The 21,967-nt window shown below is 38.1% G+C and overlaps 1 protein-coding gene across 9 annotated transcripts in view; it reads left to right on the forward strand.

Moving 5' to 3' along the window:
• MAP7 (microtubule associated protein 7) overlaps nucleotides 1-21,967 on the forward strand; it is a 177,464-nt gene that overhangs the window by 71,837 nt on the left and 83,660 nt on the right. Inside the window, exon 1 of one of the 9 annotated variants that reach the window (XM_053222205.1) lies at nucleotides 747-974. The exons of the other annotated variants lie outside the window; for them this stretch is intronic. Coding sequence (XP_053078180.1) covers nucleotides 953-974 — 22 coding nt within the window. The 5' untranslated portion in view covers nucleotides 747-952. Of the gene's footprint in view, nucleotides 1-746; nucleotides 975-21,967 lie in introns of those variants that run through there. 9 annotated transcript variants of the gene reach the window in all.

A 21,967-nucleotide genomic window follows, 5' to 3' on the forward strand; every position in this document is an offset into this window, starting at 1 on the left:
ATGACCCTTTTTCCTCAGTTTCCCCTCTTTGCCCTTAGACAAAAGCCATTCTTAAGATAAGTCTAAGGTAAAACTGTGATAGAAATTTTGAGTTCAATATTTACAGTGCAATTTATCACTGGCTTTTTCTTAAAAAAAAGAGAGAAGTATAGGTCCCCAGAATTTATCTAAAAGTAATTTCAAAAACTTCAGCATTTATATTCATTGACTGTTCCTCTCCTCTGTGAAGATCTTCAGAATTTCCCAAACTTGCTAAAGCGAGTCAGTCTATTGGAAACTTCTGAAGAGAAGCAAAACTTCATTTCACGCGGCCTTTCATCAGCTCCATGCCTATTCTCAGGGAAGGGAGAAGAACAGAGGTCTCTCTGCCTGACTGACCCTAAGTGAGCGCCTTTTCAGATGCCTTTGGTATGGGAACAAAATCAGCCATAATCTTCAGGGTTTTAAATGTCATTTTCGATACATCAGGAGACCAAAAGGCAGAAAAGTCTGGGAAAATAATAAATAACACTTAAATGGTTTGGGAAAGCAATTAAGTTTTTAATTATGTGCTTAACGCACATCCTGTTTGGGGCCCCAGCTGAGTTTGAATCCTTGTGCTTGAACTGATGTTTAGCAACCATTTCTTAACCAGGAAGGGCCTCCCCGACTCCCAGCCCACACCCATTTGAGCTTCACTGGCTCTTTTGAACAGAAGCCATTCTCACTTTTTACTTGGTTCAGTGAACAAGGTTACTGTGTAAAAGCAGTGTCTGTGGAGCTGTGGGTCTCACTGCCCTTGTGCCTCCCCCCCCCCACCCCCAAGTGTACCTCAAGCTGTGTGAGGCGGAATACTTAGGATGATTAAAAGGGCCCTTCACTGATGATTTGGTGTTTGCCTGGCTGAGGAGCTCAAAGCAAGAAGACGGAGACATGCAGCCATGTTGCAGCCTATTCCAGAAAGGAATTTAGGATGGGGGACCCTAAGCCAGACTGTAAGTTCTTGACCTCAGTAAGGAAATTCAGGAGCCAGGCAATCTTTACACTGATTTTTAACACTTAAAACAGGCAACCATACACAGTAGAAAATGTTTTGTTTGGGGGGGAAGAAACGTGCCGAAGGAAGGAGTGGGAATTGTAATTAAATTGTAATTAAATAGGATGATCTTTGTTTTTTATGTTCTATAGATGATGGGTATATACTTCTGTCTACGTTGTCCTGGAGCCATGGGACAGTTTCTGTGAACATTATGGGCAAACTATCATTATTCTCCCTTTTCCATGTTCCTACTTTTTTTTTTTTTCTTTTGGGAAAACCCAAAATGAAAGCCCTGACATTTCCTAGAGTCTCCTTAAAGTGCAGATCTGGGCCATTGCAAGCTGCACACACACTTGTGCTGCTGTCCAAAGAAAATTTTAGCACGTAATTTATTGATGATTTCTCTCTCTCTCTCTCTTTTTTTTAAACATTTGACATGTTTTTAAGTAATCTCTACCCCCAACGTGGGGCTCGGATTCATGACCCTGAGATCAAGAGTCACATACTCTACCAACTGAACCAGCCAGCCAGCCAGGCGCCCCTGATGATTTCTTAATGCTCTTAATATTTGTATCTGGATCAGATCAGGAGAATTTGGGGAAATGATTGTTTTTCTATTTAGAGGGGTATATTTGGAAAGTTCTGTTTTTTCCTGCTTGAAAAGAAAAATCTTATTTCCCTTGCCTACCTTTTGGTTTCTTTGGTTTTTTTGTTGTTGTTGTTATTGTTTTTTTTTAAATCAAACATTGCCTATATTTCCCTTTTGGATTTCTCTTCACCAGAATGCTTTCATTTCCTCAACACGTAAACAGTGACTCACATGGGCTTTTACAGACAAAACTATAGGCGTTGGAATCTTAATAGTACCTGTTGGGGTTATTTTTATCCCCCTATTTTCTTCTCTAGAAGTTTCTTGATGTAGATGTTTTATCAAATTTTATTTTTCAGAACAATAAAGATGCTTTACTCACTAAATTACTTGTCCTTACAAAATATTATGTATCTTCATTTTCATAGGTAATATTTGTAAATTTTGTCATAAAAACACATCTGATCTAGGAAAGAAAGGTTATATATAGTGTCAGTATCCAGTAACCATTAGGAGATGGAGTGTGTGTGTATAAATGATTTGCTTTTGGTATTTTAGGATTATAAAATGAGTCAGAGTGGCATATTAGATATATCTTTGTAGCTAGATCTGACTTTTCCTTTTACCTTTGACACTTAATAGCTCTGTGACTTCAGACAAGGTATTTATATTCTATAAGTGTGTTGGTATCATTATTACACAATGAGAATTATCTCTAATTTGCAGGATTGTATGTACTTGAAAGAAATAAGATGCCTTACTTAATGCCCAGTTCCCCAGAAAAAAAAAATATCAGTGTTATTAATGTGTGTATTAACTCATTTTCTGTTCCTTTAACTCACTTTCCAATTCATTTTGTACTTAATGACTATTTTTTGGAGACCTATCTTTCTGTGTGGAAAGCATATTTATGTATAGTACTGAAGTATTAGGATTAGACATAGTCGCACACACAATAAGCACTGATTTTCATAATGAATTATTCAAGTGTGATAAAATAAGATTGCGTCAATCAAATGAAACTCAGGTTACTCAGTAAGAAAATAGGAAAAATGTCTCTGTACACTCCGTGGCATCCGCTCCGCTCATTCATGAAAGCCCACACAGCTGTGGGAACAGAACCTGTTGTCGACATCAAGCTGCTATGGAATAACTGTAGGAGTTATGAGTGACCACCCCCCCCCCCCGCCCCGCCTGCCAGACAAAAACTGTTCTCTGTAATTATCCGACCTATCCTCACCTTTGCACTTATCATTGTCTGATGTAATAATGTGTACTGTGTTCCCACGCTGCGATGTATGCTTGATGGCAGCAGGGAGTTTTGTCGGTTTCGTTCACTGCAAGGGCACCTGCCAACCTAATCAGTCTATCGAGTTAATGCATCAGTCCCTAGTCTGCAGTAGGGCCACGCCTACTCTTTATAAAACACACAAGGTAACAAAATCGAGGATGCAGTTTTATAGCTAAAATAAAAAGCACTAGCAGTTTGTTCCAACTTTTGGAAGAAAGGAAAAAGTCAGCACGAAATGTTACCATCTTCTGTTACAGATGATTAACGGTGTGCCAAGCAGAACAGAAAACCAAAAAGTTTACTTCCTTTGTGAAAAATAATTAAAGTACGGACTCTAGTGAAATAATTTTGTGATAAAAGGCCAGGTCAAAGGTGAAATAAGCTCCTTCCCCTAAGCCCCGGGCGAGGTCCATGCTCTGCTCCAGAGAGATAGCCCCTTCCACACACTCAGTGCTGTTCAACACACCCTGGCAAACTCAAGCTCCTTCACCAGGAATATTATGTTGGCATATTTTTTAAAAGCTACAAGTCATGTGAAATGAGGCTTTCGAAAAACACTAGCCATTCTCAAAGTTACAGTGAATCTATACTTCTATGAAGAAGATAAAATGTTGTACTTTAGAGTCAAAACACCAGATTTCCACTCACTCTTTTTTTATTATTATTTATTTATTTTTTTAATTTATATCCAAGTTAGTTAGCATATGGTGCAACAGTGATTTCAGGAGTAGATTCCTTAATGCCCTTACCCATTTAGCCCATCCCCCTTCCCATAACCCCTTCAGCAACCCTCAGTTTGTTCTCCATATTTATGAGTCTCTAATGTTTTGTCCCCCTCCCTGTTTTGATATTATTTTTGCTTCCCTTCCCTTAGGTTCATCTGTTTTGTATTCCTCATATGAGTGAAGTCATATGATACTTGTCTTTCTCTAAGTTTGCTTAGCATAATACCCTCTAGTTCCATCCATGTAATTGCAAATGGCAAGATTTCATTTTTTTTTGATTGCCAAGTATACTCCATTATATATATATATACACACACACACACACACACACACACACACATATATATACACACACATATACACATATATACCACATTTTCTTTATCCATTCATCTGTTGATGGACATTGGGTTCTTTCCATACTTTGCCTATTGTCAATAGTGCTGCTGTAAACATCAGGGTGCATGTGCCCCTTCGAAACAGCATACCTATATCCCTTGGATATACACCTAGTAGTGCAATTGCTGGGTCTTAGGGTAGTTCTATTTTTAGTTTTTTGAGGAACCTTCATACTGTTTTCCAGAGTGGCTAGAGCACCAGCTTGCATTGCCACCAACAATGCATAAGAGCTCCTCTTCACATCCTCACCAACATCTGTTGTTGCCTGAGTTGTTAATGTTAGCCACTGTGACAGGTGTGAGGTGGTATCTCATTGTGGTTTTGATTTGTATTTCCCTGATGATGAGTGATGTTGAGTATTTCTTCATGTGGCCATCTGGATGTCTTCTTTGGAGAAGTGTCTATTCACGTCTTTTGCCCATTTCTTCCCTGGATTATTTGCTTTTTGGGTGTTGAGTTTGAGAAGTTGTTTATATATTTTGGATACTAACCCTTTATCTGATAAGTCATTTGCAAATACCTTCTCCCATTCTGTCGGTTGCCTTTTAGTTTTGCTGATTGTTTCCTTTGCTGTGCAGAAGCTTTTTATTTTGCTGAGGTCCCAATAGTTCATTTTTGCTTTTGTTTCCCTTGCCTCTGGAGATGTGTTGAGTAAGAAGTTGCTGTGGCCAAGGTCAAAGAGGTTTTTGCCTGCTTTCTCCTCGAGGATTTTGATGGCTTCCTGTCTTACATTGAGGTCTTTAATCCATTTTGAGTTTATTTTTGTGTATGGTGTAAGAAAGTGGTCCAGGTTCATTTTTCTGCATGTCGCTGACCAGTTTTCCCAGCACCATTTGCTGAAGAGACTGTCTTTATTCCATTGGATATTCTTTCCTGCTTTGTCAAAGATTAGTTGGCCATACGTTTGTGGGTCCATTTTTGGGTTCTCTATTCTTTTCTATTGATCTGAGTGTTTGTTTTTGAGCCACACACTCACTCTTACACTGTTTGTGTGACCACAGGCAAATCCCAATTGACCTTTCTAAGCCTCTTTTCCCTCCTCTAAAGGGCAACAGTCATGCCTGCCTTAATCAAGTTAAGATGGTCAAGTAAGTTAATACCCAAGAAAGTGATTTATAATCCATAAAGCAAATTATACAGTGGTACTTGAAGATATACTAAAAAACAGTGCAAGCTATTTTCTTAAATGAAAAATTTAATCACTTTATGACTATATATATATTCTGTATTTGTCAAAGTATCATTAATTAGGGGAGGAAAAACCCACCAAAACAGTAAGAAGACCAAGGTACAGTTTTTAATGCCAAGGTACATTTTTTAATACATATATATGTGTATGTATATATGTGTGTGTGTGTATACATATATATATATATATATTTAAATTTAGAAAACACTGGCATAGTGGCTAAGATACTAGATTTTAAAGCCAAATTGTTGATGATTTTACCCATGATTTAGCTATATATGTCAGACAAATTTCTTAACTTTTTTGAGCCTTGGCTTCCTTCTCTCAATGGTAGGGAGAATATTACCTCAATGTAAGCTTACTATGAAGAATAAATCGAATGAGACCAAGTGCTTAAAGCATCTAGTACAGTCTGGAACAAAATAGATGTTTAATAAATGGTGATTGTGTTTGTGGTTCTTGATTCTTTATAAATATCATTGAGTATATGATTTGTTTCTTAAATCATATGGTACCAAACTTTTAAAATATATTAGTTAGCCACTATTACTATATATGAAAATCTAATAGAATTTTTCCCAGAGAAAATGATCCTCTAATTTTCCATAACTTCCACTTTTCTGGGCCTGAGGATATTTAGATTAAGTAGCCTTTGAAACAAGAATCAGTACAATTAAATTTTCCAAAAGCTATCATTCACTCACCTAAACCTCCTGAGATCTCAAAATATGTTAGGTAGAATTTAACTTATCCTTCCGTAACAAAACACAGATGTTCATAAAGGGTGTTTCAAGGACAGAAATTAAAAATTCTCTGAGAAATGCGTGTTGCTCGTGAATCTCCTATGCTCTCCAGCCAGAGTTGCTCAAGTTTAAACATAAAAATCTGCTGGATATGTTCTAGCATGAAATAGAATGAAAGGCTGGGGGGGAAACTTTCATCAACAAGAAGGGCATGAGGGTAGTAATGCATATTGTCATACAACCTAAAGGTGTGTAAGTGCCAAGACTGACTTTATTTAGTCTGAGATGCACATCTATTAAAAGTCACCAATCCTGTCTCAGAGCATTTCAACTGAGTTATTGTCTGGTGAATGATCTCTGAACTAAAGTTTTCGTACTGAATTACCAGCATTGGTATACTGTCTTGACAGTATAATTTACTTTTCTTATCAGAACTTCAAGGTGACATAAATAAATAAATTTCAGTTGAACTATAAACCAATTTCAAAACTTAGGTTAAGTTTTTAATATATGGGAATCAATTCTCCATTAGAAAGTAGTTTCCTACGACGACCTTTTCTATTTAAAAAGATCATGCCATAATCCATTTCTGGATTGTAATCTGGTGGGTGATACAAATGAATTCTTAGTATCTTATCACAGACAGAATAAAATAATGTTGCCTGAACAGCAAGTAACGTGTGACATGTGATGAAAGACCAAGAAGGTAAAGTTAATATTTAAGCTTTAATCCACTATTGGCAGTGGAACATTGTCCTGTTTTTCTGTAACACAAGAGCTCTAAAGTACTGTCAAAGATTAACATTTTTATATAACATTTTATGAAGAATTCTTTGAATATTTGAATTTTGTGTTTTCTGGTAACCAAAATACATAATTTAAATATATAAGTATTTAAGTTTAATGTTTTTATAATAAAATGCTATCAATACTAGCCAAAGGTTATGGTCAGGGTGAAAAATAAAACAAGTATGTCGCCCAATAATTTTAGTTGGATTACAAAATTATCAAGAACTAAGTGAAAGCTGTTCAACATGCATGAAGTATGTCTACATATGTGAGAGTTTTCTTAGTTCTCGAACACATAGAGTTTGGCATATTAAATATTCTTAAGTACATTCCTAAATATTTATGTATTAAGTATTTTTACATGTATATAGTGAGTATTAGGAATAAGATGGGGCCCTTGTACTACAGCAGCTCAGGTGTGTCAGCTTTGCGTGGTGTTTTAGAGTTTTCATATAAATTATATAATCTGTAACCAATAGCAACTGAGTTAACTAAAATTCTGTTGTAGAAACCTAAGAAAGACACACACCTGAGAATACATGAAATGGAAATGATGTGGGTCATCCGGTATAGAAGAGGGCTGTGTTCTTCAGGAACTATTAAATCAATTGTGCTGTAGGCTTCAAGCAGTTAGTTTTCTGAAATGGATCTTTGCTGTATGTCACTATACCTAATTAAACAGCAATTCCACAGCTACCTCCTAGCAACAGATGTGTTAAATGGTCCCATGATGACGGATGAGGCTGGGTTCTCCCAAGTCACAGCTCAGGAGATTTTAAGTTTGCTTGTATAGGATATCTCACTCATCCTACTGTGCTTTGCAGATATTGTTTGTTTTTTTTAAATTGGAGGTTTCTGGCAATCCAGCACGTTGATCAGCGCCATTTTCCCAACAGCATTTGCTCAGCCCTCATGTCTCTCTTCCAGTTCAGTGTGGTAATTCTTGCAATAATACAGACTTTTTCATTATTATATTTGTCATGGTGATCTGTGATCAGTGACCTGTGGTGTTACACTATAGTTGTTTTGGGATACCACAAACTGCCCCCACACAAGATGGCGAGCTTAGAAGATAAATGGGGGTGTTCTGACTTCATGACCAGCCATTCCCTCGTCTCTCTCCCCCTCCTTGGGCCTCCCTGTTCCCTAAGACATAACATATTGAAATTAGGCCAATTAATAACCCTACAATGGTCTCTAATTGTTCAAGTGAAAAGAAGAATCACATGTCTTTCACTTTAAATCAAAAGCTAGAAGTGGTTATGCTTAGTGAGGAAGGCATTTTGAAAGCTGAGAGGAGCCAAAAGCTAGGACTCTTGTGCCAAACAGCAAAGCTGTGAATGCAAAGGAAAAATTCTTTTTTATTTTTTAATTTTTTTTCTTGTTTATTATTTTTTATTATTTTTGAGAGAGAAAGTGCAAGCAGGTGAGGGGCAGAGAGAGAGGGAGATCGAGGTTCTGAAGTGGGCTCTGGGCTGACAATTGGAACTCACGAACTGTGAGATCATGACCTGAGCCGAAGTTGGACGCTTAACTGACTGAGCCACCCAGGTGCCCCAAAGGAAATTTCTTGAAGGAAATTAAAAGTGCTACTCCAGTGAACACATGAATGATAAGAAAGCAAAACCACTTTATGCTGATACAGAGAAATTTTAATGGCCTGGATAGAAGATCAAACCAGCCACAACATTCCCTCAAGCCAAAGCCTAATCCCAAGAAAGGTCTTAACCCTCATCAGTTCTGAGAGAGGTGAGAAAGCTGGAGAAGAAAAGTTTGCTGCTAGGGGCACCTGGGTGACTGAGTCGGTTGAGCATCCAACTTCAGCTCAGGTCATGATCTCACAGTTCATGGGTTCGAGCCCCACGTTGGGCTCTGTGCTGACAGCTCAGAGCCTGGCTCCTGCTTCAGATTCTGTGTCTCCCTCTCTCTGCCCGTTCCCTGCTCGCATTCTGTCTCTCTCTCTCAAAAATAAATAAACCTTAAAAAATTAAAAAAGCAAAAAGTTTGCTGCTAGCAGAGACAGGTGCATGAGGCTTAAGGGAAGAAGCCATTCCCATAACATAAAAGTGCAAGATGAAGCAGCAAGTGCTGATGTAGAAGCTGCAGCAAGTTCTCCAGAAGATTTGCTGAGATCATTCATGAAGGTGGCTACACTAAACCAGTTTTTCAATGTAGATGAAACAGCCTTCTGTTGGAAAAAGACGCCATCTAGGACTTCCTTAGCTAGAGAGAAGTCAGTACCTGGCTTCAAAGCTTCAAAAGACAGGCTGACTCTCTAGTTAGGGGCTAGTGCACCCGGTGACTTTAAGTTGAATCCAGTGCTCACTTAATCATTACAGATTTCCTAGGGCCCTTAAGAATTACACTAAATCTACTCTGCCTGTGCTCCGTAAATGGAACAAGAAAGCTTGGGTGACAGCACATCTGTTTACAACATGATTTACTAAATATTTTAAGCCCACTTTTGAAATCCGATCAGAAAAAAAAATTACTTTCAAAATATTACTGCTCATTGACAAAGCACCAGTCACCCAAGAGCTCTAATGGAGATGTATGAGATTCTCATTGTTTTCATGGCTGCTAACACAACAGCCATTCTGCAGCCCATGGATCAAGGAGTAATTTCAACTTTCAAGTCTTATTATTTACGAAATATGTTTCATAAGGCCATAGCTGCCATAGGTAGTGATTCCTCTGATGGAGGTGGGCAAAGTAAATGGAAAACCTTCTGGAAAGGATTCACCATTCTAGATGCCATTAAGAGCATTCATGATTCATGGGAAGAGGCCAAAATATCAACATTAATAGGAGTTTGGAAGAAGTTGATTTCAGTACTCATGGATGACTTTGAGAGGTCCAGGAGTCAGTGGAGGAAGTAACTGCAGATGTGATGGAAAGAGCAGGAGAACCAGAATTAGAAGTGGAGCCTGAAGATGGGACTGAATTGCTATAATCCATGATCAAACTTGAATGGATGAGTTGCTTCTTACAGATGAGCAAAGAAAATGGTTTCTTGAGATGAAATCTACTCCTGGTGAAGATGAGGTGAAGATTGTTGAAATGACAAGTAAGGATTTAGAATTATTATGTGAACTTAGTTCATCAAGCAGCAGCAGGATGTGAGAGGATTGATTTCAGTTTTGGAAGAAAGTCCTGCTATGGGTGAAATGCTATCAACAACATCACATGCTACCAAGAAATTGTTCGTGAAAAGAAGAGTCAATCCATGTAGCAAACTTTATCATTGTCTTATTTTAAGAAATTACCACAGCCACCCCAACCTTCAACAGCCACCACCCTGGTGAGTTAACAGCCATCAACATCAAGGCAAGACCCTCCACCAGCAGAAAGATAATGATTCACTGAAAACTCACATGATGTCTAGCGTTTTTTAGCGTAAAGTATTTTTTAATTATGGTAAGTACATTGTTTTCTTAGACATAATGCATTGCATACTTTACTACAGTATAGTATAAACATAACTTTTATATGGACTGGGAAACCAGAACATTCATTTAACTTGCTTTGTTGTGATATTGGCTTTTTGTGGTAATCTCAAAGTGAACCTGCAAAATCTTTGAGATATGCCCATTGTTTTGAGCACGAAGGATGTGACAGAGGACCCTTCCTACCTACAGGAAATCAGGCAGTCTTTGAAAATGGAAAACAGTAGGAGAGACTCATTTTCTTTTGCTTTCTATGATACGGAAATGGGATTTTGGTGAAGAATCAGGAAGATGAACTAATTTATAGTGACAAAAATGTTTATTTTCAATTTTTTTATAAACATGCTTCCTAAGGTTGTTCATATATATATATATATATATATACACATATATATATATGGTTGTTTATATATATAATGTTTATATATATATAATATATATAATGTTTATATATATTAAATTATGAAAGTCTAACAAAGCATTACAGCGAGTTTGGCACAAACAGGAAAAATCACCCATAATCCCATCACCTTAATGGAGTCTTCTCAGTTTTCGTGTATTTTCATGTATCAGTTTTCATGTATTCAGCATGAATGTGCATATTTATAATTTAGTTATTTTCATTAAGGGTTACATTATGAGCATGCATGGTACTGCCTAACTTTTAGTACTTTTATTTTTACTAGTTAAGATAATAACCCAAGGAGGGAATATTCTTGACTATTGCTGCTTTTGAGTTTTTACAGTTGTAAGTGGTTGTTGGGGAGGAAAAACATTTCCTTTACTCTTTTAGGTTAAGTCCCTGAGGGCCTGTGAATTGAACTAACAAAGGACAGATTAACAAGAGAAAAAACACAATTTTTATTTTTACCTGCACAGGAGTTCACAGAAAAGAAAGAAAATTCAAAGAAATGAATTTGGACTCAGGGGCACTTATACCATTTTAACAAAGGAAAGGGGGTTTGGGCTTCAGGGGCTGATAAATTGTGAAGTGACAAGAAAATGGAAAATCTACTGAGAAGATAAGAGTTAATGTAGTAAGGTTTGTTTTTGCAAACTCATCTCCGTGCTGTCTGTCTCTGGGGATAAGAGTCACTCTTCTTTTTCTGGTACAGGAAGGGGGGGGGGGTGATCCTGTCACAGGGGAAATTTATGCCCCTGATTTTTGGCAAATGGGGACTGGAGACATAGAGAATTCTTCCTGCATCTGTTGATTCTCAACTGCCTTCAACTCAAAATAATACTTAATGCCAAGGTGGCATCTTTTGGAGTGCCATATGCTGATCCCCTTCGTGGTACATTAATGGACATCTTTAGGTATAAGGCTGTCCATGTTGTAGATTATTTCCTTTAGAGATTGTGGAGTTGAAAATTTTAGACCTTTTAATGGCAGCAAATAAATGCTGCTGGATTCCTCTCCTAGAGTTATGCCAATATGCCAGTGTCCTGTAACTCCATTTTAATACTGCCACTTTGCTACTTACAGCTTTTTGCTCCTCATATTTTCAGTGCTGCATTTATTTGGAAGCACATGTCTGATATTTCTCTTCTGGGTACACACTAGATGTAAAATCAGGAATTGTCTCTTCGAGGACCCAGAAAGTCATAGTTCTAACCATAGGTGAAACTAGTAGCGATATCCATGTGCTGTGCTTTTAAGGGGTAGCATAACTTGAAGCAGGTGTCTGTTTCCGCATTGATCTGTGGGTGAGGGGTCATTGAAGATATTTTTAAAATTACAAATAGATAGTTTGAGTAGGGTTAAATCTTCATGAGCTATTCACCCCCAAACTCAAATTAACATGTGATTTCCAGTGGGACTAGTGGGTCAAATGATGGATGGATCCTGATGGGTGGGGTGTGGCTCAGCATTTGTGGTTTAGGGTTAGAACTCCAAACTGTTGGAGTTTCTGGCAGCTTGGGAAGATCCTAGGAGCTCCATGCACCTCAGTAGACAGGGAGGGGACCAAGAGACTAACACAAATATTGGAGAGAAAGCATTGAAAAGCAGCAATTTTGTTAATATTTTTCATGGTTTCAAAACAAACACAAAACATAGGTGCATGCATACATATATAAATAAACAACCATAAACACCAGGAAAAAAAAACCCACTTAATTTCTCTCAGTGAACACTTAAAATTAAGTGGTCTGCCTTTGTTGATGTAGTACCAATTATTAATAGTTTGGGATGAATGCTCTGAAGCTATTTCTTCACTTTTTAAAAAGGCTCATTTTATTTTACTAAATTCAGTCAAAATTGTTGACCCAGTGTTCCATATGAACATAAGAATAAGAAAATCTGGGGTTGCCTGGGTGTCTCAGTTGGTTAAGCATCTGACTTGGTTCAGGTCATGATCTCCCGGTTTTCAAGTTTGAGCCCTGCATCAGGCTCTCTGCTGTCAGTGCAGAGTCTGCTTCAGATCCTCTGTCCCCCTCTCCCTCTGTCCCTTCCCTGCTTGTGCTCTCTCTCTAAAAATAAATAAACATTAAAAAAGTGTTTTAAGAAAAGAATAAGAAAACCAAAGTAATTCACCAGAATTTATCTTACAGGAAGGAGAAGGTAAGACTCTTGATGGCTAAAATAATCATAATCATTAAATTTTTCCCATTTGTGGCTAATGGAAGGAAGTCTGTCTATTCCAACATCTATCTATTCTAATCGCAGGAAGAGCCTCTCCCCAATTACAGCAAGTAATTAGATGGCCTGTTCACTTTCAGAATCCTTAAACTCACTCCTTGCACATTCACTGGATTTTTCAGAAGGCATATTATGATACATGCAAATTGAGAAATTTTGGGGCTGTCCCCATCAGCTGCTTACCACTGGGTCAAATCTTAAGCAATGCATTTGAAAACTCTGAAGCAGCTTCAATTTATTATAAATTAATGACATAGGATGTTCATTAATTATTAAGCTGCACTGAAATATGCTGAATGTTGTTGTACACAGGTTTTACAGTCAATAGATGTCATCAGAATGTTTTGAAATTATCCCCTTGAGAAAAACAGGAAGGATTTTATCACTGTTCATTTGCAGTTGCTTGTTAGTTTTGCAGTAACTTTCAAAAACAGGACATTGATTTATGCTATTTTGCCTCTCCTCTTCCGAGAAAATTTAACCACTTTGGGGGGGGGGGGGAAGCGTGTCCTATATCTCAAAAAGCCCCTCAAAAAAATATAAGAATTCAGTACTCAAGCTACTGATTTTACACTAACGTATTACATTTTCAATATTTTGGTAAGATAGGTAAAAGTATTCCATGGTGGGAATTACATCCCATTAAAAAATATGCACTTATGATGCAGTAGGGGTAAAGTTATTTAAAAACAAATTAAATGAAGAAACCTCCCCGGAAATGAATTTTGGATTCAGTTGTTTCAGTTATAGTATTTTTCTACCTAGAGTTGTGTGCTGAATTCTGTTGGCGAGAAGGACAAAAGGCTTAACTGAAGCCACAGGGAATTTTAGATAGCATGTATTTGGATATTGGATAGCATGTATAAGGAGGAATGTAGTTATATTCCTCCTTAGAACTGTATTTTTCCCTTTCAGAGCCCTTATCCCAGTCTGTAACCTTCACTAGGGTGATCATTTGGCTAATGCCCAGGTCTCTGTTGCCTGTAAATTCCATGTGGGCAGAGCTATGCCTGCTTCTGCCCACCATTGTGTCCCCAGTGCCTAGCACATGGGATGTAGGTGCTCAGTGGGCAGTGGAATGATGGATGGACTGAGGGGAAGGGGAAGGATTCTTTTGGTCATTCTAAAAGTCCATGAAGGGGCGCCTGGGTGGCGCAGTCGGTTAAGCGTCCGACTTCAGCCAGGTCACGATCTCGCGGTCCGTGAGTTCGAGCCCCGCGTCAGGCTCTGGGCTGATGGCTCAGAGCCTGGAGCCTGTTTCCGATTCTGTGTCTCCCTATCTCTCTGCCCCTCCCCCGTTCATGCTCTGTCTCTCTCTGTCCCAAAAATAAATAAACGTTGAAAAAAAAAATTTTTTTTTTAAAAAATAAAAGTCCATGAAGTGGTTTTTTTTTTAAAGATGATACATTAGTTGTGTTTTTCTCAGCAACTGATGGAAAGGGTTGCTTTGCCAGTTTTTCATTCTGTGTCTTATATTTGTCAGGCATTGCTGTAACACCATTTTGAAGAATGGGAATGCTTTACAAGAATTCATTGTCCTTTAACAATTACAGCCTTTTAAAAGGTTTGACTCTCACCATATGAAAGTTTAAATAATAGGGTCGCCAAATGGACCTTATTGCAAATTGAGTTCATATAATAAAGATTTTCTAGCACATATCCCAGAGCATTGTTATATAATTCCTAGAATCTGCTCATCTTTTTCAGAAGTCTTAAAACAGCTTCTTGTTTCCAATTGCTTGGACTTCCCTTCCTTTTTATTTTAGTACAGCACCCTGTAAAGGTTTTTGCTTAAGAAAAGTTTTGAGTGGTAATTTTCAGGACAAACTGATATTAAGAGAACAATATTTTTTGCAATTTTCTTAAAGCACCACATACTTAAGTATTTTTTCAAAATAATGATGCTTTTTCAGCCAATATTTGAGGCTTTATTTTGCCTTATTATAGTTTAAAGATTTATCATAAAGTATCAGTCTTAGTTGATAATATTAAAACACATCCCTTTATTTCCTGCTCTTACTGCATTGAAAGAAAATAAAGAGAAGCTCTGGGGAAAAAACCAGAAATCTTTAGTTTTAACTTTTTAAAAAATTTGTGTTTTGGGGAGGGTATGTGTGGGCAAGTGTGTTTTACTTTACAGTACCCTTATGGTACAGACACTTAAGGGTTTGTTTTGCTTGTTTGTTTTAGCTTTGGCTGTTGTTCATTGTAGAAATGAATATTAAAGCATCAAAAACAGATTGAGTATCCAGTGTATACTATACAAATTAATTTTCTAAAGTGCCAAATTTTTTTAATATCCTAAAGTTGGGGACTAACCTAAGAGCAGTCTTGATAGATGACAGTATGGCTTATTGCACAGTTCTCTGTTAGTTCGAATTACTACAAGATTAGATTCTAGAATATCTATCAGAATTAGTCTCCTGTATATTCCCTATAAAAATAGCTTCTTGAAACTGAGCTTGTGCTAACTGTTGAATAACAGTGAGTGTAAGACCTGTCCTCCTTGGCAGATTTCTGGAATACATTCTAGGTTATCAGTTATTAGTAGAATCATATGAAGTTGACCTTGGGGTAGAGTTGATCTGCTCGCATGAAAACTGAGAGACCTAAGTAACAAAGATGTAGACACAAAAAGTTCGCCAGTACATTTTTTTTGCCTCTGGAGAGGACCAGTGGGCAGAGCCAAACTTCAAGAATAATTTTAAGCTGGGTTATTTGCTGAATTTTTATTCATTTTAATTGAAGCCCCAAATTGGAGCTCCAGCCAGCATGATTAATGTAATTTTAGTCTAGGAAACTTTTTAGAAATCTTTAAAACGCATGCATAGAATGCCAAATGCCTGAAGCTGTAACCCGTCTTTGTCTTTCTGACAACAATTAAACAATAGGACCATTGTTTCAATCTATTATTAGGTCATGTGGTAGGGTCATGTTTGCATAAAAGTGAATACTTGCCTTTCTGTTCTGTGATGGGCTTGTTTACAGCTTATTCAAAAATGGCATCAAGTTTTTGAGGAACATATTAAACATCACTATTCTATACCACTGAAAATTAAGCGACGCATAAAGAGATGGTTCCCATTGCGATGGACTCTGGTGTACAAATTCTGAATAAGTATCAGTAGCCTGTGTTGAGTTTGTATACTTTAGCTTGTAACAATTGCCTTTCCAGAGAGTCAAAGGACAAATGAGTCTCCAAAAATGACTCAGACTTTATTGTTTCTGGAAGACTTCACCACAAAGCAATAAAAAGTATGAAGTATCAATACAAGTATTGGTATAAACAGACGTGTCATACTTCTGATTTTGTAACCAAAAAGCCTGACCTCATTTATTAATGCAAATAAGTATTAATTTGCACTCTATCACAATGACACATCAATATAGATAGATTGGCAAAACAAGCCATTTTATTGTGTAAGTGGTAGAAAAACTTTTCCTCTGCCCTCTTAGGTATATTACCTGAACCCTGCAATTAAACCGTCAAAAGACAGATTAACAGAAGAAAAGCATATGATTCTTTACTGTTACTGATTTTTACATGCTTGGGGGCTTCACACAACTGAAGTGAAAACCCAAAGAGACATTTAAACCCAGAGGCTTATACACCATCTTGAGAAGGGTGATAGATGGAAGAGACTAGACCAGGGAAAGTAGATTTGGGCATCTAGGGGGAAGGTACACTATAGGAAAGTAACTATATGGGAGAAAGTAATGGCATGTAAGGGTTATTTAGTAGGATTTGTTAGGCCCACTCAGGTTGTCTCTGGTGATTGGTTCTTCTGTTCCGGAAAAGGAGAACACCTTTACAAATGGATATTTGTCACTTTCACAAAGTGAAATTTATGCCTTGCTTTTAGGCAGAAAGGAGGTGGACAGAAAGTTCCTCCTATGTCTGTTTGTCACTTGCCTTCAGCTCAAAATAATCAATATGCCAACTTTGGGGTATTTGGGGATGTTATATCCTGATCTGCTTCCCTTTACATAAAACGAGACCCTGCTCTCATAGTTTTTCTTGCCTTGCTCTCAAGAGGCTCCTTTTCAGGAACAGTGCATTTTCTCCTTGTTCCTGGTTCCTTTGGTGACACCTCAGAGGTTTTTACCCCCACCGTGAACCACGCATCATTCAGGATGCATAAGTGGTGCACCTTTCTTATGGTAGTAGGAGAAGGGAAATGTGAAAAGCAAGGTGAAGAAGGTTTTAGGGGGAAAAATCTGGAGATCGGTTCCCTTAGAGCCCTCCATGTACATATACTGCCTTAAAACAAGGGTTCTTAATCAGGAGTTTATAAATTCAGAGAAAAATAACTGCATCTTTATTTACAGTGACCTCTTCTGGAAACTGAACATTTCCTTTAATGTGAGCAACAAACCTACAGCAGTGTTAGCACCAATAGAAGTCTGATACTTTCATATCTTACTACGGTTTCAGATATCTTAAAAGATAGTTTAAATGGATCTCAGCTTTGAAATCATGGCAGTTATTAGACTGCCCCTAGATTTTATTTAATGGGTTAATAAGAAAGCACATTACATTTTAATGTCTTGATAACCTTTTAAATAAAGATGGTTGTATTTTTTATGGTGCTTTGTATTTTAATTTATGCATTTAAAAATACTATCCTGAGAAAGGATCCAACCTGACTTTCGCCAAAGGAACCCAAAGCAGAAAGGTTGAACTCCTTGTTGGTGGAAAGCCTTCACGTACCCGCAGGAGCATGCAGATCCCAATTTGCAAGCTGCTGAAAGGGGAATGCTGAAGCCCACCAGCTCTTAAACTGTGAATCCAGGACACCCAGACCTGCCTTTTTTGCCAAAGAGTGAAAAATGTGCAAAATCACTTAAGCCTGTGGGAGACAAATCCTTCCAGTTTTAGTGTGTGTGCTGCCGAAGTGAGCACAATGGGAGACAAATCCTAGTTTAAATTCTGTTATCCATGGGTTCTGAATCAGGGATGTACATCAGACTCCTTTAGGGATCTATTTAAAAATACACAACTAAGTCTTACGCCTCAGGATTGCAGTTCAGCAGGTCTGGGTGGGACCCAGACATCTCTGTGTCAAAAGTCCATAGATGATCATACAAACCCTCAAATGAGAAGAAGTGCTCTGAAAGCTTGTTCTGTAAGAACTATTTTAAGGATCCCATTTTTAAAGATTTATGTTTAATTGAAAAAGTTCATGGCAGGAAATGAGGAAACTTCACTATAGTTTGGAAGTTATAACTGCTGAAAAGACATCTTCTGCTGAGGCAGCAGGTGGAGGACAGCTCTTGACCATCAGTCCCTGGGGGCCATGAAACTTTCTGAAGCTACACATGCCATTTTTCAAGGGAAGGGGCCAATAGCTCTCCTGAGATTTGCAACAGCATTTAAGGTCTTTAAAAGAGGCAGAAAGAGGCAGGAAATAGCTTCCCAAATACGAGACCTTGAAATTTAATTGTGAAATGACCAAAAAGGCAAAATTATCAGACCTAAGGAAACCGTTATGAGAACACCATTAATTCTATGAGAAAAGCACTGGACTATTGCTCTAATTGTTTAATCTTAGCAGTATTTTCTGCTTTATATTATTAATTCTTGGAATCAAAATACTTTTTTGCAACCTAAGTACGGCATCATAAGGTGGCAAGATAAGTGATTTTGATGCTATACATTGGGGGGGGGGAAGGTAAATTATTAAAATATATCAAGTATTTATTGTGCTTAAAAATCCAAAAGAGGGGCACCTGGGTGGCTCAGCCGGTTGAGCATCCGACTTCAACCTAGGTCATGATCTCACTGGCCCCAAGTTAGAGCCTGGCGTCGTCCGGCTCTGTGCTGACAGCTCAAAGCCTGGAGCCTGCTTCAGATTCTGTGTCTCCCTCTCGCTCTCTGCCTCACCCCCACTCACACTCTGTTTCTCTCTCTTTCAAAAATAATAAGCATTAAAAAAAATCCAAAAGAAAAAGTGATCATTAAAGTAAGGATTGAAAAAAAACTTTTTAAGATGAAATAATTTTATCTTAACCCTGGGCTTTTCTCTTACCTTTGACAGTTTCGTGTCCTTGGACACGAGCCCTCTGTTCATCATTGTAATAATTCTGGAAACTTAATTCTTATTTTACTGTAAAGCCTAAAGTTTTCTTTTCACATTCGAAAATTATGAAGCAACAAATGTCCTATATGAAGTGTATGGTGTCCACCTTACGGCAAGTGAGAAAAAAAATTCTGTATTGTAACAAAGTGTTTTTGAAGAAATGAAGGTGCTGTCTTTCAGTCATGAAAGAAGTTGACAGCTTTTCTAGTTGTCACAATTGCAAGTTGATGTCCATCTCTGCCCTTTTGCCTGTGTCAGATAAACTACTTCCTGCTTTGGATTACTGTGCCTTCTCCTTGTCCAGAAATGCCCTCCCCCCGCCCCCCATCCACAGGTGTACTCTTTAGAGTCAGGTCAGGCATCCCCTCCTCCAGGAAGCCTGCCCTGCCTTTCTCTGTGCCTCCACAAAACCTCACACATACCTCTGTCATGGTACTTACCACACTGTATTTTAATTATCTGTTTCTGTGTCCCTTAGGAGACTTTAATCTCAGTACCATTATCTTTGTGTTATTATGGCTGGAACGGTGCCTGCTCATTAAACATTTTGCTGAGTAATTACATACATAGCCTCCAGCTCCCACCTCTCACCTATTATCATCTGTAATCCTGCCCTGACCTGGCAGCACAGGGATCATGCTTTGGCCTTTGAGTTGCTGCCTAAGCCAACCAAGGTAACCTGCCCAGCCCGACCAGCTCATTGTATTAAACTGAGTCCAAGCTGAGTCTAACAGTGTTCGATTGGCCATCAGCCCGAGATTACTCGTCATAGCCGGAGCGAGAACAGGCACGAAGCTGACCACTAAGCTCGCCACTCCCTAGGTATGTCTGTATGTCAGCTCCAGACTCTCAAACTTGCCATCTTATTAACTATCTTACTAAGATTTCCTTTTTGCCAGGCCTGTACTGTTTTGAAAAAGAAATTGTCACTTATGTCTACTCAGTTATTAATATAATCCTAGCTTAATTCTGAACTTGAAAATAGCAGTCTCTTATGATAGCCCAGTGAATTTAGTGGGAAGCAAAATACAGAGGATCTGAAAGCAGTTGCGTTTCCTTTTGAAAAGTGAAAAAAAGCAGTGGCCATGGACTCATGTTACTTTTTTTAAGTGTATTTATTTTGACAGAGCGCACGCGCATGAGCAGGGGATGGGCAGAGAGAGTGTGAGAGAATTCCAAGCAGTCTCCTGCTGTCAGCTCAGAGCCCAACACGAGGCTCAATCTCATGAACCCAACCAAAAGGTCATGACCTGACCTTAAATCAAGAGTCAGATGCGTAACCAACTGAGCCACTCAGGCGCCCCAAGACTTGTGTTACTTTCAATTCCTAGGAAATAGAAACAGCATGGACCTGGGGCCCCTGGGTGCATCCTAAAGGTTTTATTAATCGTGCACACAGTTTTAGGTCTTACACTGTTTAATGGTGCAGTTGAACATAAAATTAATGTGTTTCCCTTTGACAAAATACAAATCAATATGATGTAAGACTGAGTTACACATATCAGCTGTATTCTATAGCCTGAATTTTGGCAGAGAACATGGTTGAAACCTTTTTTTTTTCTTTTAGAAATAGTATGTTTAATTATAACTAGAAGTTTTCTTTTTTTTTTTACCATTTAATTTAATTTATTTTTTTTAATTTACATCCAAGTTAGCATATAGTGCAACAATTATTTGGAGAGTAGATTTCTTAATGCCCCTTACCCATTTAGCCCATCCCGCCTCCCACAACCCTCTGTTTGTTCTCCATATTTGAGTCTCTTATGTTTTGTCCCCCTCCCTGTTTTTATATTATTTTTGCTTCCCTTCCCTTAGGTTCATGTTTTGTATCTTAAAGTCCTCATGTGAGTGAAGTCATACGATATTTGTCTTTCTCTGACTAATTTAGCTTAGAATAATACCCTCTAGTTCCATCCATGTAATTGCAAATGGCAAGATTTCATTTTTTTTACTGCCAAGCAGTACTCCATTGTATATATATACCACATCTTCTTTATACATTCATCCATTGATGGACATTTGGGCTCTTTCCATACTTTGGCTATTGTTGATAGTGCTGCTATAAACATTGGGGTGCATGTGCCCCTTCGAAACAGCATACCTATATCCCTTGGATATGCACCTAGTAGTGCAATTGCTGGGTCTTAGGGTAGTTCTACTTTTAACTTTTTCAGGAACCTCCATACTGTTTTCCAGAGTGGCTGCACCAGCTTGCATTCCCACCGGCAATGCAAAAGAGATCTCTTTATCCGCATCCTCACCAATATCTGTTGTTGCCTGAGTTGTTAATATTATTCATTCTGACAGGTGTGAGGTGGTATCTCATTGTGGTTTTGATTTGTATTTCCCTGATGATGAGTGATGTTGAGCATTTCTTCATGTGTCGGTTGGCCATCTGGATGTCTTCTTTGGAGAAGTGTCTATTCATGTCTTTTGCCCATTTCTTCCCTGGATTATTTGCTTTTTGGGTGTTGAGTTTGAGAAGTTCTTTATAGATTTTAGATACTAACCCTTTATCTTATATGTCATTTGCAAATACCTTCTCCCATTCTGTCGGTTGCCTTTTAGTTTTGCTGATTGTTTCCTTTGCTGTGCAGAAGCTTTTTATTTTGCTGAGGTCCCAATAGTTCATTTTTGCTTTTGTTTCCCTTGCCTCTGGAGATGTGTTGAGTAAGAAGTTGCTGTGGCCAAGGTCAAAGAGGTTTTTGTCTGCTTTGTCCTCTAGGATTTCAATGGCTTCCTGTCTTACATCTAGGTCTTTAACATTTTGAGTTTATTTTTGTGTGTGGTGTAAGAGGGTAGTCCAGGTTCATTTTTGTACATGTTGCTGACCAGTTTTCCCAGCACCATTTGCTGAAGAGACTGTCTTTATTCCATTGGATATTCTTTCCTGCTTTGTCAAAGATTAGTTGGCCATGTTTGTGGGTCCATTTCTGGTTTCTCTCTTCTGTTCCATTGATCTAGTCTGTTTTTGTGCCACTTGGTTGAAACACTTATCTTGTATCTATCAGATTGCTAGGAGTATTATTTCTTTATCCATTTTATGCCTTCCAGTTA

The sequence above is a fragment of the Acinonyx jubatus genome, chromosome B2, assembly GCF_027475565.1.
Source record: "Acinonyx jubatus isolate Ajub_Pintada_27869175 chromosome B2, VMU_Ajub_asm_v1.0, whole genome shotgun sequence".
In the NCBI taxonomy this organism is placed as follows: Eukaryota; Metazoa; Chordata; class Mammalia; order Carnivora; family Felidae; genus Acinonyx; species Acinonyx jubatus.